At 54.5% G+C, this 14,890-nt stretch overlaps 1 protein-coding gene across 2 annotated transcripts in view; it reads right to left on the bottom strand.

The window, feature by feature from the left end:
* Positions 1-14,890, bottom strand: part of ZCCHC7 (zinc finger CCHC-type containing 7) — a 124,916-nt gene that overhangs the window by 3,354 nt on the left and 106,672 nt on the right. Inside the window, exons 9-12 of one of the 2 annotated variants that reach the window (XR_003400234.1) lie at positions 14,535-14,652; positions 13,609-14,100; positions 7,004-7,007; positions 4,757-4,760 (exon numbers count right to left, since the gene is read on the bottom strand). Coding sequence is in view for 1 of the 2 variants with exons in the window: in XM_026866897.1 (XP_026722698.1) it covers positions 13,652-14,100; positions 14,535-14,652 (567 nt within the window). In the remaining variant the exon portion in view is untranslated. Of the gene's footprint in view, positions 1-4,756; positions 4,761-7,003; positions 7,008-13,499; positions 14,101-14,534; positions 14,653-14,890 lie in introns of those variants that run through there. The other variant, XM_026866897.1, reaches the window with a different exon arrangement.

Raw genomic sequence — 14,890 nt, 5'->3', positions numbered from 1 at the left:
GTCGGGAGGGTCCTTGCCCCGCCGAGGGCAGACCAGGCCCCAGCTGACCCCGCGCTTTGGTGGCAGCTGTCCTGCTTGTCCTTTCCGGTGACACCGCGTTGAGGGTGGCACCCGGCTGACCCTGGGGGGCTCGTGCCGCTCTGCAGAGCGCAGCACACCCGCGCAGGGGTGTGACACCGGGAGGGCCCCGGGCGGCTGCTCCGCGGGGACGGTGCCAGCCGGGAAGGTGCTGGCGATGTTGAAGCTTGTGTTGGCGCGGTGGGGTGCGTGGCAGGGATCGGGGCCGTGCCTTGCTCCCACAGCCTGTGGGCAGGCGGGGTCTGGGGTTGAAAACCCGCTCTGCTCCCACCCGCGGTGGAAGTGCCGGGGCTGCAAACCCCCTCAGCTGGCCGGGGGAGAGGGAAGGGGGCTGGTGGGTCTGTGCAGGAGAAGCGGGTGCTGGCAGGGGCCCGGGGGTGCGGTGGTGGCTTTTCGCAGCTTCGTCAGTGTGTCCCTCCCCGGCCACCGCCGCATGCACCCCTTGAATGATAACACCCCCCACACTGATGTGTGCCAGCACAAAGCTGCAGCCTCGTCTCCGAGACGGGATAAACTGTTTGGCCTTTGGACAAGATTATTTCTGTTCAGAGCAGGATTGTTATCACTTAATTGAAAATAATTATCCAATGCAAATTGGCTTCAAGTTGGCAGGCTGAGTTGAGAAGACGGCGCGTTTCCAGGCTGTCCTGGGGAGAGCCGAGCACCGTGGTGGGGTGAGAGGCTGGGACTGTCCTGGGGTTGGTGGAGGGCCCTGGGGGGGCACATGTTCCCTCGGCAACACCCACACCCTGCAAGGAAAATGGGGGGGGCCCATCCTGGTGCTTTCATCCCCTGGTCCCATCCAGATTGCCTTCCCAACGCTTGGAGAAGCTCTGGATCTCCTCCAAGAGCAGGAAGCATCAACCCACCTGCAGGCACCCGCAGCCAGCACCGTCCTGCTCCCCCCTCTGGCATCGGCTGCAGCTGGCGAACAACACGGGTGTGAACAAGATGAGGTGCAAAACTCTGACCCGGGTCTGTCCCGGAGTCACACACCGCTGGAGCCTGACCTGCCGTCTGGTGGTGGGAGCATTGGCACTGGAAGCAGCGGCCTGAGAGACCGCTCCCTGCGCCAGTGTGATGGGGACATGTTAGCGAGCCCATGCCCCGTCCTGGGGGTCTGTACCTAGGATTCCTTCACAGGGAGGACGCAGCTCTCCTGCCGCGGTTGGTCAGGATAGCGGCCGTCACGACCAAGGGATGGAGATGGATGCGCCTCAGAAGGGCTGAGCCATGGCTGGGACGTGGAGACCTTCGCAGAACCGAGCAGAAACAGACCCTCTGGTGCTCTGACCCAGCACCTTGGCTGGCTTGTGCCTCTTCTGGTGAGCCTGCTCCTGCCACGCACAAGCACTGTTCAAAATGTCACCTGCATCAGCCTGTTCTCACTGGCAAACGACCTCCGAGGAGAACCAGAGCCCTACGTGTCTCTGTCACATTCCCTCACCCCGACCCCCTTAATACCCTCTGAAACTTTCACTGTTGGTGTCCCTGTGGCCACCCTTGTCTGCAGGCTCCGTGGGCCACGGTCAGGCCGAAGAGGGGGATCTGCCAAGGCAGACCCTGCCTGGTGGAGATCATCCAGGGACGTGTCCTGCCCTGGGACTTGTCCTGCCCTTGCACCCGCCGGCGAACACCTGCACCCGTGGTCCAGAGGCCCTCCCTGGCCACGCTGCCTTGCTGTTTTCTCCCATCCCTTTTTTTCTGCCTGGATGGGTTTGGATTAAACAAGACCTTCCTGAATGTACACAACGCCTCTGCCAGTGCACAAATACACGAGAGAATACTGAGTTTCCACAACAGTTTTTACATGATTTGACCAGACTGGCACAAGGTTAATTAAAAACCCCAGTGTTTAAATGCAGTTTCATCAGAAGAAGTGTAAAATGTTTCTGTGAGAATCTCTGTCAGGACTTTTCAAAGATAGTGTACTTTACCTGGCAAAGCACAATTAGACACAGTCAAATATTGTCCTGGTTAAAGACTATTAATTTTCCTTACATTTGTCATGAATTAATTTTTTCTAGCTATATCAACAGTGTTTCCTTTATAAATACAACTGGCTCCTTTACATTGAAAAATTAAATTTGCTTTGATAATGAACTGAGGTGCTAATAATCGTTTTGCAATGCAAAAAAGTGCAATTACTGGCTGTCGTGCCATGCAGTGCCACCACCAGCTGTAACTGTCTGAAAATCCCCATCGGTGTCGATGGACACAGGGAAGGCAGCCGGGAGAGACTCAGGGTTGCAGAGACCAGACCTGCACTGGGGGAGCGGGACGGTGCGAGGGGCTGCGGGCGGGTCCCCCCTCCGCTGCGGCACCGCTGCGGCACTGCTGCGCCGGGTGTCCTGTCAGCTGGACCCTGCTTGGCCACGGGCATCTGTCCCGGCGTGGGCCCTGTGCCACGGCTGCTCTGGGCTCGGCTCTGTCACAGACTGTTCCTAGAGAATAGACTGTCGGTACAGAGGGTGTCCCAGACATGTCGGGTGGGATGCTGGCAGGGGGAAGCAGAGCAAGCTCTGCAGAGGGGGGCAGTGGGACATTTCTCTCCCCTCCCTCCTGATGTTGCCCAGAGACAGAACTTGCCTCACTGAGCAGGTCCAAGCCAGAGGAAATGAAAAGCTTCTGGAACAATCGACTGCGCGTGCAAAAGGAAGATTATATGCAGACAGCACCCACCTGTGTCTTTGTCGACCCACTGCCTACAGGCCAAGCTGGTTACTCCATGACAACGTGGGATCCAAGGGCCGTGATTCCCCTTTTCCTGTCCCTTCCTCTCTCTGCTCTGTCCTCTTTCTGCTCTCTCTCTCTTTCTTACATATATTCACGTATATGAGTTTTGTGCTAATTCTGATCAGTATTGACATGTTGTTAGAAAAACAGTCTCATTGCCAAAGTGCTTTTACTCATTCGTCGAAGGTTATCAGTTCTAAAGGGACTTTATTCCTGGTGGGAGGTTTTCAGGTGATGGTTGCCAAGTTGTCTCTGTTCACTCCCTGAAGTGGTCAGTTAATAAAGTCACCAGCCCAGTTGTTCCTCTGGGTCACTATGGCGACTTGACCCGCCCTGAGGGTCTTCCACGAGCACTCAGGCTCTTGGAAGGAATCCAAACGATTCACCCCCTTGTAACCCACTGCGTGGGATGAGGCAGCTCCATCTCCATCTCCACCCTCGGTGCTCCCAGTGTTCCCGGTGGTGCCGGTGGCTCGTCCCTGCCACCGTCCTGCCGCCGCGCTGCCCACCCCGCTCCCCTCCGGCCCTGCTTCCCTCCAGCTGGTCGTGCTGCTGGTGTGAGATCCTGTTCCCCAAAAGGCTCAGGGAAGCAATGCTGGGGCGATGTGGCTTTCTTCTGCTTCCCAGGGTGTCCCCATCCACGCCAGCAGACGGGAGTGAAGGGACATGCAGCCGCTGGCTTGCACCTCCCCGCCTCAAACCTCTGCCTGGACTGAGGACAGATGCAGCTGCTGCTCAGGCCCCCGCACCCCTGTGAGACAGTTCTGCCTGTCAGGGCATTAGTCTAACTCCTCTGCCTTTCTCTCACTCTTGTACAAGACAGAAAATAGAGGAATTTAGGTACCAAATCAGCGCGCTAGAGGAGATGATGAGGGGTCAACCTGCACACAACACCCACTCTACGTAGTGCTTCCTACCTTCAACTGAGGCAGTTCTGCTAATGTATTTTAAAAGTTTAAAAAAGCTCAGAATGAGTAAGTGTGTGTATTTTAAAAAGTATATTATTTTACAGCTTGGTGTTGACTTTGGTCTCTTGTAGAAAGTAAATAATTAAAGGAAAAATTGCAAGACAAAATGAATAACCATGGTGCATAGAAAATCCACCAGGAATTCAATAGAAACCTCTTAACACACAAACTAAGAGCAGGAGGAGGAGGTTTAACACTTTGCTTTGTCTGCTTCAGCGTGCGCTGGATTTCCCATACCGCGGGGTTCTTAGCACTTATGTTCTGCCTAAGCGCTGAAGAGCAGGATGAGAGCGAACTTCTGCAGGACGTGGTGATCAGGGAGTCGCAGGGCTGGAGACAGACTTTCCCAGTGCCTGTCAGTCCTGCTCCCCTGACCCCCAGCAGAGCGCTTGTTCCGTGTGGGCCCCTTCCCGCGCTCGCGTGTTGTCAGCCCACTGTACTTTTTGCCTTGTTAATAACTCTGGCAGAGCAAGAGCTGCACCCCTGGAGAACACCTGAGAAGGCTTGTGCCACCATGGTGAGAAAGAGGACAGGCTTTAGTCCAGACTTAGCGTTTCAACTCATGGCTCAAACCCTCTTCCAGAGCAATGCCCAGGCTGTGAGCTGAGTTCAACCCCATTTCCACAGGAGAAGTGTTTTTGTGGATGCTGGACCTGTGCACCCCTGCCAGTGAGGGGGGAGTGGGGGCATTTGGGGGACTACCTGAGAGGAGTGGGCAAGGAAGGAGAAATCTCTTCACACAAAAAGAAAACCCAGTTTTGGGAAGGGGCCAGTCCCTGGTGGGAGCTGGTGGCTCGCCATCAGAACGCCGTTCTGTCTCAAAGGGGCTCGTCAACCAGGATGGGTGAGAAAGTCCAGTGTGCTGAGACCTCCCCGTCCCCCCAGTCCCACAAACTGAACCTCGGGTGGGCTTCTGCAGCGCCTCGGTCCCCAGGAAAACCTCATCGCTCTGGAAGCCGCTCAGGGACAGTAACACAGCTCCTGGTAGCCAGGGCTAAGGGCAACCTTGGCAGCTACAGCTACCGCACATTCGGAGAGCGAGAGGGAATTCATGAAGGACGGGCTTTGATCTCGAAACCCTAGAAAATCAGTGGAACGTCCTGGAGCACAGAGAGAATGTTTGGGATCGTGCTGAGGATGAGTTATTTGACAATTTGGCAATGAAACTAACTTTCAAGTGTCCTGACAGTGAACTACCTTCATCAGAATACTGAAAACACCCCCCCAGGTCACAGAGACCCTTGCCCAGGTGAAGACCCTTCCCCCGAGCACGCACAGTTGTAGCAGCATTGTGTAAGCTGTAGGTTAATCACTAACCAGTATTCGATATCAGGGTTTGGAAAAGCACTAACCTCTGATTTTTGTGTATAAAAGGATTACAAAAACCTGCTGTTGGGTGCTTGATTTGTGGAAAAGTTCACTGAGCACTCAGGCTTGAATAAATACAGTATCTGTCCTGGGTGTGCTCCGATGGGTGATTGCACAGTGGGCACGATCTGCTTTTTGGAGAAAATCAGGGGGTGAAACCAGATCTGTGGGTGAAAGCGAGCCTGTCCCGAGGGTTGTGGGTCTGCAGGTTCACCATGGACAGGACCTGGCTCGGCAGGGCTGGCTCCAGTCTGGAGCTGCTGGGGAAGCAAAATGACAGGGGGTGAAGATGGTTAATGTCATCCCGTGGCTGCGGTGACACTCACTGCTCACTGGGACCAGCTCAACAGCTCGCCTGGGGGGTCCTGACCCCGACTCCGCTGCCTCTGGGGAAGGAGCAGGGTCTGTGCCCTCACGGGACAAACCCATCACAGCAAATCTGCTTCTTGCCCAATAGTGAGACAACGGTCCCACACCAGGGTGGCTCCCCCTGCTTCTGCTGTGCTGCATCGGGAAGGACCCACAGCTGCCCCCTGAGGGGACGGGGCCTCTGGCTGCTCCCGCACACCAGCACCCTCCACGCTTCCACCAGCTCCCGGGCAGGTGCTGTTCTCTGAAAAGGGTGTGCATGGCCGGAGTGCAACGGACCAACAGCCGCACCCTGCAGAGACGTCGCTTGTTTGTTTTAGGGCTGCCCAAGCCTGGATGCTCAGTGCTCTCCCACAAATCAAGCACACCAGCGGGACTTTCTGTGCTGTCTTTATGCACAGAACTTGCAGAGTCAGTGATTTTCAAAGTCCCTCCTCTCTAGGATGACTGGACGGTAATTTACATACAATTATAATACTGCTGGCAGACTCTTCCACCACTGTGCGTGCTGAGGGGAAGGGTCTTCCCCTGGGCAGGGTCTTCCTGACCTACAGGCGTGATGTTTAGGTAACCACGAGGGCAGTTCAGCGGAGGACACACGCACCCTGAGTTTGCTGGCCCCGCGGGCGCTGTGCCCTCCTCCGGGTCCAACGGCTCCGGGAGGTCCTTGCTCCGAGAGGGCGATCTCCTTGTGGTGCTGGCGGGGGATGCCTTTGGCTCTAGCACAGACAAGGCACATCTTGCTTCAGGGAACCACAACGGTGCTGCCTGGCTCTCAAAATTCCTCCTTCAGCAGCATGGCCGGGCATGTGCCCTCCTGCAGCCCGGCTTGGCAGCACCACGCCACCCCGCGGGTCCGGCCCATCCTCCAGCCACAGCCCCTTCCCTGCCAGCAGCTCTGCGGGGAGGGGTACCTTCCATAACATCCACCTGTGGCAGCGAACATGGGTGCTGGGGCTTGAGCCCGCGCTGCCATGGTCGCAGTGCGTGGGGTGGGGGTGCGTGGGCCTCCCACTGTGTGGCCATGGGGGGACGTGAGGTCCTGTGTGTCCAGCAGAGACCAGAGGGGATATTCCTCTTCCCAACGGAGATGGGCTGCTGCCTTGAAACAAAACCAATTGTTCGTCAGACAAACTGGCCTTAGGGTTCCCAGAGCAGGGAGGTAACGGTGTCCTCCGAGCTGCGGTGAAGGATGAACGCCAAAGCCGGTGAGTTCTGCTGCGAAGCACACAGATCAAATCCCAGCTCCGAAGTGACACTTCTTGGCACCGATCAGGGACTGGGAGATCTGCCCAAGCGGCCACGGCTCCTTGCCCAGGAGGGAAGGAGGGCGGTGTTAGGGGCAGCGCTGCGAGGGTGCTGCAGGCCTCAGGCACAACTGCCTGGGCTTTGGCTCCACACCAGCAAAACGGGGCCACAACCGCTCCCTCCCGAGCCCAGCACCCCCACTCCCACCGCGGCCTCTGCCTGCGCAGGACTGGGACACAGCTCCACACTGGGGTGTCCTGGGCAGTTCAGGAACCAACATCAGGCTGCAGGGACCCCCCGGGGCAAACACCTTCACCGTCTGCTGACAAAGTGGGTGTCAGGGCGGAGAGCCGGGGGGCCCAAGGCAGAGCCAGCGCTGGTGGCAGCTGGGACGAAGCAGCGCAGTCTGGCCAGACCCCGCCTGATGGGGGAAGCCCGACTTTGTCCCCATCCCCTCCGCAGGATGCTGCTTGTGCCTGGTGCTGCCCTGATGATCTGGCACTGGCAACGCGGGAGCAGATCACCCTCTGCCCCCTCCTCGGGGCCGCAGGCCAGGGCTCTGGGCCAGGAGGCAGCCGCAGGAACGCCTGGTTAAATGACTTTCCCAGCAGATTCTACAAAAGCTCTTGCCTTGAGAGAGTGAGAGAGATATAAATTAATATTTTTGGGCAGACCTGAGAGAGAAGAAAGCTTAAGGTAGGAGGCAACCCTCTGTTGCACTGTGTTTAAACCCCTCCCAGTGAGTGCTGGTGTGCACCTCAACTCTCAGCAATCCTTCCTCAACCTTGCTGTGTAGCGGCTGCAACAAATGATGGACCAAATACTCTCTTCTCCCCTCTTCACTCCTGGGACAACTGCCCCCATTACCAAACAAGACTCTGACCTTTTGATCCATCCATCTTGCCTCCTCCAGAGCCTGGGCTGAGCTACGGCCCTTCATTTATTCACGCAATGTAGGTTTCCTCATGCTGCTTCACCAGTGCACATCAGCTGTGACCTTGAGACATCATCCTCTCCTGGGACAAAGCATGTTTTTCAGTCCCAGGCATCTCTAGAGTAAAGACTGACAGTTCTTTCAAGGAGGGGGAAAAACGCAGGTGGGAGGAATGACAGGCTGAAGTACATTTTGGTTTAATAGGATAAAATGGAGCTTGATGAAAGTAACTCAGTCATCTGGTCCAGGACTTTAACACAGCAATTCCCTTTAACTAGTGCCTAATGTGGTGATGTTTTTGCTGGTGTAAAATGCATCATCCGTTTTTGCCCTTTTCCTTATTCTGTCCTTCTCAGCTAATGCAAAAACATCTCCAACTCTATGACTTTTGCACGAAGCTCTGAAAAATTCTAGGCAGAAGCATTACTAGTGGTGCTGGGAGGCACCGATTACCAGTGGCCATCTGCTGGTGCCAGACACAACCCTTTTTGTTTCAAGTGGCCCGAGACAAAGACCCAAGAGTGGAGCCCACGGCCTGGGCACAGACCAGACACTTGGTTTTGTTTCTCCAGCCCGTAAGCAGAGATGATCTGACTGGTCCACATGAAGTTTAACAGTCTGAGGGAGAAGGTTCACTGACTGGGTGTGCGCTGTGGGACTCCATCGCTGGGGCTGGAAACGTCTGCAAACGAGGGTCCTGCCGCAGCTCTGCTGGCTGCAAGAGACAAATCCTCGTCGCTGCGCTGCACCTCGCCGCTCCCGTGTGCAGGAAGGCTTCAGCGCCCGCTCCGAGGGAGGGTTTTGAAGCTGGACTGGAGTGCGCTGGTTGTGAGATTCCAGGTGCTCGAGCACTACCCCAGCCTGGGGAGTAATTGTTGAAGACAGGGCAGTCCCAGGCAGCTGGTGGGATGTAGAGTCCTGGTTCTCCTGATCTCCAGCCCCGCAGTGCCTGGCCATGGGCACCCTTGACCTCGCTCTGCCCCATTGCAGGTTGGTCCCCATCAGATTTATCATTTTTAGGTCTTAGTTGCTCAGCTACACCTTTCTTCCTGATCTTCAAGCATGTGCTCATATCAAGAGCAGCCATTTTCCTTCACACCTTATCTACCCAGTTGCTTTTCTCTAAGAAAACCAGCCTCATTCCTGTCAGCCTTTACCTGCTAGCTGCATTACCTGAACCCTCTGAGTCTTCTCCGAATTCTCTGGTGGGATCTCTACAGCAGATTTGCTCTGTCTTGCTGTGCAAAGCCTGACATAAGTCAGTGCTTGGGCTGATATCTTAACCTGCCATGACCTAAGTGGACTTGTGGTTAATGCCCCAGTTTGTTTGTGTTGCTGCAGCATCTCTCAGTCTGTAGCAGTGGAACTGGCTGTTCCCTGGTCACCCATCCTCAGGAGCTGGGAGATGGGGAGGGGGAGCAGACTGAGGTCAGCACAGTTGAAGAGGAGGGGGTCGGAGAACAGCTGCACCATGTGGACGCACACACGTCTGTGGGAGTGGGCGGGTTACACCCAAGGGTGCTGAGGGAGCTGGCAGATGTGCTCGCCAAGCCGCCGTCCATGATTTACCTGGAGTCATGGCTGACTGGGGAGGTTCCGTTGGACTGGAGGGTGGCAAATGTGACACCCATCTACACGAGAGGCAGAAAGGAGGATCCAGGGAACTACAGACCTGTGAGTGTGCCCTCGGTGCCAGGGGAGGTCGTGGAGCAGGTCACCTCGGGTGCCATTACAAGTCATCTAATGGACAGCTAGGGATCAGGCCCAGTCAGCACGGGGTTATGAAAGGCAGGTCCTGTCTGACAGACCTGATCTCCTCCTGTGACAAGATGACCCGACTATTGGACAAGGGAAAAGCTGTGGATATTTGACCTGGGCATTTGAAAAGCATTTGACACAGTTCCCCGTAGAATTCTCATAGGAAAACTGTCTGCCCATGGCCTGGGTGAGAGAACAGTCCGCTGGGTGAGGCCCTGGCTGGACGGACAGTCCCAGGGAGGGATGGTCAGTGGAGCTAAATCCAGCTGGCGGCCGGTCACAGGTGGTGACCTCAGGGCTCAGTGTGGGGCCCATTTATTGATGATCTTGATAAGGACAGAGTGTGTCATCAGTGAGTTCGCAGACACCAAGGGAAGCGGGAGTGTTGATCTGCACAAGGACAGGGACACTACAGAGAGACCTGGATAGATCGAATCGGTGGCCAACGTCATCAGGATGGGCTTCAACAAGGGCAAGTGCCAGGTCCTGCCCTTGGGCCACAACCACCCCCTGCATGGCCACAGGCTCAGGGAGGGGTGGCTGGAGCTGTCTGGGGGAGAAGGGTCTGGGGGTTCCAATTGACAAGCAGCTGAACAGGAGCCAGCAGTGTGCCTGGGTGGCCGAGAAAGCCAACGGCCTCCTGGCCTGTGTCAGCACTGGTGTGACCAGCAGGAGCAGGGAGGTGACAGTCCCCCTGTGCTCTGCACTGGTGAGGCCACACCTGGAGGGTTGTGTCCAGGTTTGGGCACCTCAACCCCAGAGAGATCTCGGGGGGCTGGAGCGAGGGCAGAGGAGGGCAACGAGGCTGGGGAAGGGCTGGAGAATCAATCCTGTGAGGAGCCAGGGAAGGAGCTGGGAGTGTTCAGGGTGAGGAGGAGGAGGCTGAGGGGAGCCCTCATCCCTCTCTGCAGCTCCTGACAGGACACTGCAGAGAGGCCGGGGCTGGGCTCTGCTCCCAGGGGATCAGGGACAGGACAAGAGGGAACGGCTGGAAACTGCCCCAGGGGAGGGTCAGGCTGGGCAGGAGGAGAAAATGTTTCCCAGCAAGAGTGGTCCGAGAGTGGAACAGGCTGCCCGGGGAGGGGGGAGTCCCCATCCCTGGGGGGTTTCAGGGCCGTTGGGATGAGCTGTGGGGGATGTGGGTAGGGGAGAACTGTGTAGAGTCGGGCTGGCAGTAGGACAGGCAGCCGCCACAAACCACAGCCAGGCTCCTGTGGATTTCACCCGAGCACTCTGTAAGCTACCTGGCCTCGACTTCCCACCGCCAGCTCCTGGAGACAAGGCTGGCTTTTGCTCACCAGCACATAACTGGTTTTGAAAAATTCCATGGAAGACTCCAAGGTGACATATTGCTGACTGAAGCCACTGATCATCTGAGGAACAGCTCTGGACTCCTGGCTGGCGTAACCCTTGCTGCAGTGGCCTGGCACCTTATCTTTAGAGGAGTTGTCAGGAAAAGCTCCGACTCACTCCCCGTCTGACCGCCGCGTGACATCGCGCATGGGCACCGTGAAGGCATCGGCACCTCTCAGCTCAGGGGCTGCCAGATGTCCCCGTGTTGAGCAATTCCAGCCAGTATCGTTTTTCCACTCCCAGTGTGGCCTCTCGCCTTGGCTAGGCTGCTGAAGAAAATGTATCATCACATAAAGTCACTGCATAAAGCGGGAGGGGGATTGCACTGCACATTTTATCTCCTTGCAGGTTCCTTTGAAAATGAGGAAGAGAGTGGTGGAAGGAGAGCAGCCAGAGGCGGGGGCTCAGGAGGTCTCCGTGGGGAACCCCTCCAGAGCATCCTGCCGTGGTGGCTCTCAGGATGATGCTTTCCTGGCCTGCACTGTCCTGTTTCTCACCATGACACACCACTGTGCACCCACCATGCCCCTCAAAGCAGACCGAGGGCTCCCAGCAATCTCGCCTTAGATGCTGCTGCAGATCAGGTTTCTCCTTGGCCTCATGGACATTGCTGAAAGCACAGATGCTCCTGACTCAGGGGAGTGAAGCAGAAAATCACCTGCTCTTGATGTTCTCAGCAGATGAGAGGCATGGAGGATCTGAAACCCCCCAGAGCCTGGACCAGTCCTTACCACACCACCACACAGGGAAAAGAAGGGGAGGCCACAATTTCACTGAGTCATTTTTTACCTTAAAAACCCCCCAAACTTACTAAATACTAGCTTGAAAAACAGTGGGGAAAACAGATCTGGGAGAGAAATCCCTAAAATCTGCCTAACCAGAGGTTAGGTGTGCTGTCCATTCCCTGTTTTTGTACTTAGGTGGTTTCCCGTTTCCCCGGAGGTCGAACAGCCACGGGGTGAAACGCTGAGCAGCCACAGTCACCCTCCACGAGGGCAGGTGCAGGGCTACCACCACCCCAGGCAGTGGAACTCCAAGACATCATCTCTTGCAGATGGAGAATCTGGTCCCTTTGGGAATCCCCGTCATCGTGACACTTCTCCCCAGGGAAGGTTTAGGGGACATGAGAGCAAGAACGGCACCAGATCGGCTCTTACAAGAAGGGTGCAGCTCCTGGAGAAGAGATTAACTCGCCTTGTGACAACTCAGCTGCCCAGATGACCAAACTGATGCACTGGAAAAGCTGGGTTTGATCTCAGAACTTAATCTAAACCAACCCTCCTTCCCTATCTACCAGTCTACGTGCTGGTTCAGCTAAGGGCTACTGGAGACTTTTGTTCAAATAGAACCAGGTACCGATTAACAAAAAGGGATGAAAAACACAGCCTACGGGACGAGTTTCAAAGTTAGGGGCAAGTCTTTTCAAGAGTGAAATTAATTTATCATTTTAATTGGGGCCTAAAGTGATTTCCTTTTTCAGTATCATGAGGAAATTTTCAATCAACTAATCAATGAAGTTAAGCAAAAATGAACTTCAGTTGGCAACAAGGATGCATTTAAGCAAGACTGGGCCAAGTATTATGTGGGCAAACCTCTACTCCGAACACCTCTGACATGAGGTGAAACGGTCACTAAAATACCAGTGTTGTCACTGGTGACCTCACCAAACACGAAGGTGGTGAATTTAGGGAACACTAGCATGTAATACTACTGGCAGAATGACAGTGCTGCTTTTTTTCTAGTTTACCCATTTCCCCTTCTTGCATTAGCACAGATTACACTGTCCAATTTTAAAATACTACTGTAGCCAAGTGCCCATTTCTCAGCAAGAACTAAGAAAGGACACGCAACTTTATGAAACTGCCTGTTAGTAACTATCAATTGCTCAGCAAAGGGAGTGGTACGGTATAGAGTAGGTCATGAAAAACTAGATTACAGAAAATTTCCTTTTCAAAACCAGAAAATCTCTTGCCAGAGGTGTTTCAGTAGTTTCAGCTCAGGAAAGAGAAGACGACACTGATTTTAATTATGCTTGGTAATGCAAGAAAACGTAGAACAAACATTGTTTTATATCCCTCATGTAAAGGTTTATTTGGGTTGTTCCTCTGATGAAGCATTTATTCTTACAGGGCTTTTAATAACACACTAGTTTAACTCCAGTGTACAAAAATAACTGTCTTTACAAAAATTACTATACATTAGAACACCACGTCTGGAATCAAATACATTGATCATACTCTTCTTTTCTCCAGACACAACTTCCACATCAAGAGGAACAAGGGACGTGTGTAATTGGAGATGTGAACTCTGATCCCCTGCCCTGTTGGCAAAGAGAGGGAAGGGGCCAGCGCAGAGCTCGCCGCTGGCACCGGGCGATGGACCCATGGCCGCGCCCCAGCGTGAAGCGGAAGACTGTCACGTCCCGAAGTGCAAGGCAATGACATTGCAGCAGCTTCCAAGAGGGAAAGAAGTGGAAAAGTGCCCAGCTGCACCCTGGAGAGGACCGAGAGGGCTCTGCCCCAGCTCCCCCCCCAGCGTGAGCCTCTCCAGTGTCAGCCCCAAACTGTGCTCCCCAGCAGCAGACCCTGCTCCAGCGGGCAGAGCCACCTCTCACCAGTGAAGAAACAAAACCCACCAGCCCCAGCGTGGCCCCTTGCCCCCCACGCCCCCCCAAGCAAAGAAAAAAAATCTTACAGCCAATTACATCTGGGGCCACAGAGTGCAGCCCTGGTGCTGGTGACACCGCGCTCCGGCGGGGCAGGGATGGGCGCGGGTCCCGCGCGCTACGAGAGGGACAGGACAGAGCCGGAGTCAGCACACGCCAGAGTCCACAGCCGCATCACCAGGACTTCTGCTTGGACTTCTTCCCCCTCTGTTTTATGAGGAATAAATTCTCGTTGATATCAGGACTATCGTCTTTCTGCTTTTTCCATTTCTTCTTCCTTTTAGCACCTTCCAGAGGCTCCTGCACATGCACAGTCTTGCCGCCTGAGAACGCCTTGAAATTGGACCTGTGGCGGGTTTTGCTGCCCTTACACGCCTGCCTTTTGGACCCTCTGAGGAAGTTCTCCTCCAAATTGTGGCCGATTTCAACATGCCTTCTGTGTTTCTTTTCTTTGTGCGTCTCTGCCTGGGACATCTTCATCTTTTTGTGACGCTCCTTGTCTTTGCTGTGTTTCCCATACTCTTTCCCATGCTTGCTCTTTTTCTTGTAGCTGTGCCCCTCATGTGTTTCTTCCCACCATGGTGTCTCTGGCTGCTGTGGCAGCAGGCCGGCCTCCTGCATCTCTGTAAAACAGAGCACTTGACTTCAATACCCATGCAGAAAACCATCACCGATTTCCTTATGTTTGTATGAAGTTAGAAAAAAGTCCGATAGATTTTTCCACAGTGTTTTTCTTCCTGTCAACAGATTAGAACCTTAACAAATTACAGTTTAACCCTCTTCCTGCTAGTTTACAGCATTTTTAATGTCAGTGGATTTTTTAGAATTAAAACTTCTGACAACGCCCACCTAGTGGCTTTGAGACAGTAAATTTCCATGATAGACATGGTTGAATAATGTCACAAATCTTTTACTACTGTTAGACTACCTGTTCAAATCCCTATAGCTTTTCCTGACGCAGGAAAAAAATCCCACAATATTTCTAAAAGCAGCAAGCACAGAAAAAAGTATTTCAAAGAACTGAAAGTCAGGAGGGATCTCCCAAAATATACTGTACCTGCAACCTTTCTTTTCAATCTGTTCTCCCTTCTCTTGATTTCAAACTCATCATCGTAGCAGTGGATGAATGGAGACGTAGGGAACATGCTCCCGTGCATCCTCTTCTCTGAGCACTCCTGCAAAACACATTTCAGGTCACTAGATGTGGCTGAGCCGGGATCTCCCTGGAAGGAGGGTGGGATTCTGCAGGTGCTGGTCTGTTCCTCTGGAGGAGGGGGCCAGCAGTTCTCTAAACCCTGATGGGTTTATTGCCAAGCAGTAGGCCTTCCCGTGAGCCACGCTGCGGTCGGTCCCCCCGCCCCTTCCCCTGCCCCTGCACACCCGCAGCCGCAGCACAGGGCTGGAAGCTGTCTC

This window comes from Athene cunicularia, assembly GCF_003259725.1.
Source record: "Athene cunicularia isolate RWA chromosome Z unlocalized genomic scaffold, athCun1 chrZ_part5, whole genome shotgun sequence".
Lineage (NCBI taxonomy): Eukaryota > Metazoa > Chordata > Aves > Strigiformes > Strigidae > Athene > Athene cunicularia.
The sequence above is the reverse complement of the archived record's forward strand: the minus strand, read 5'-3'. Positions and strand labels throughout refer to the sequence as shown.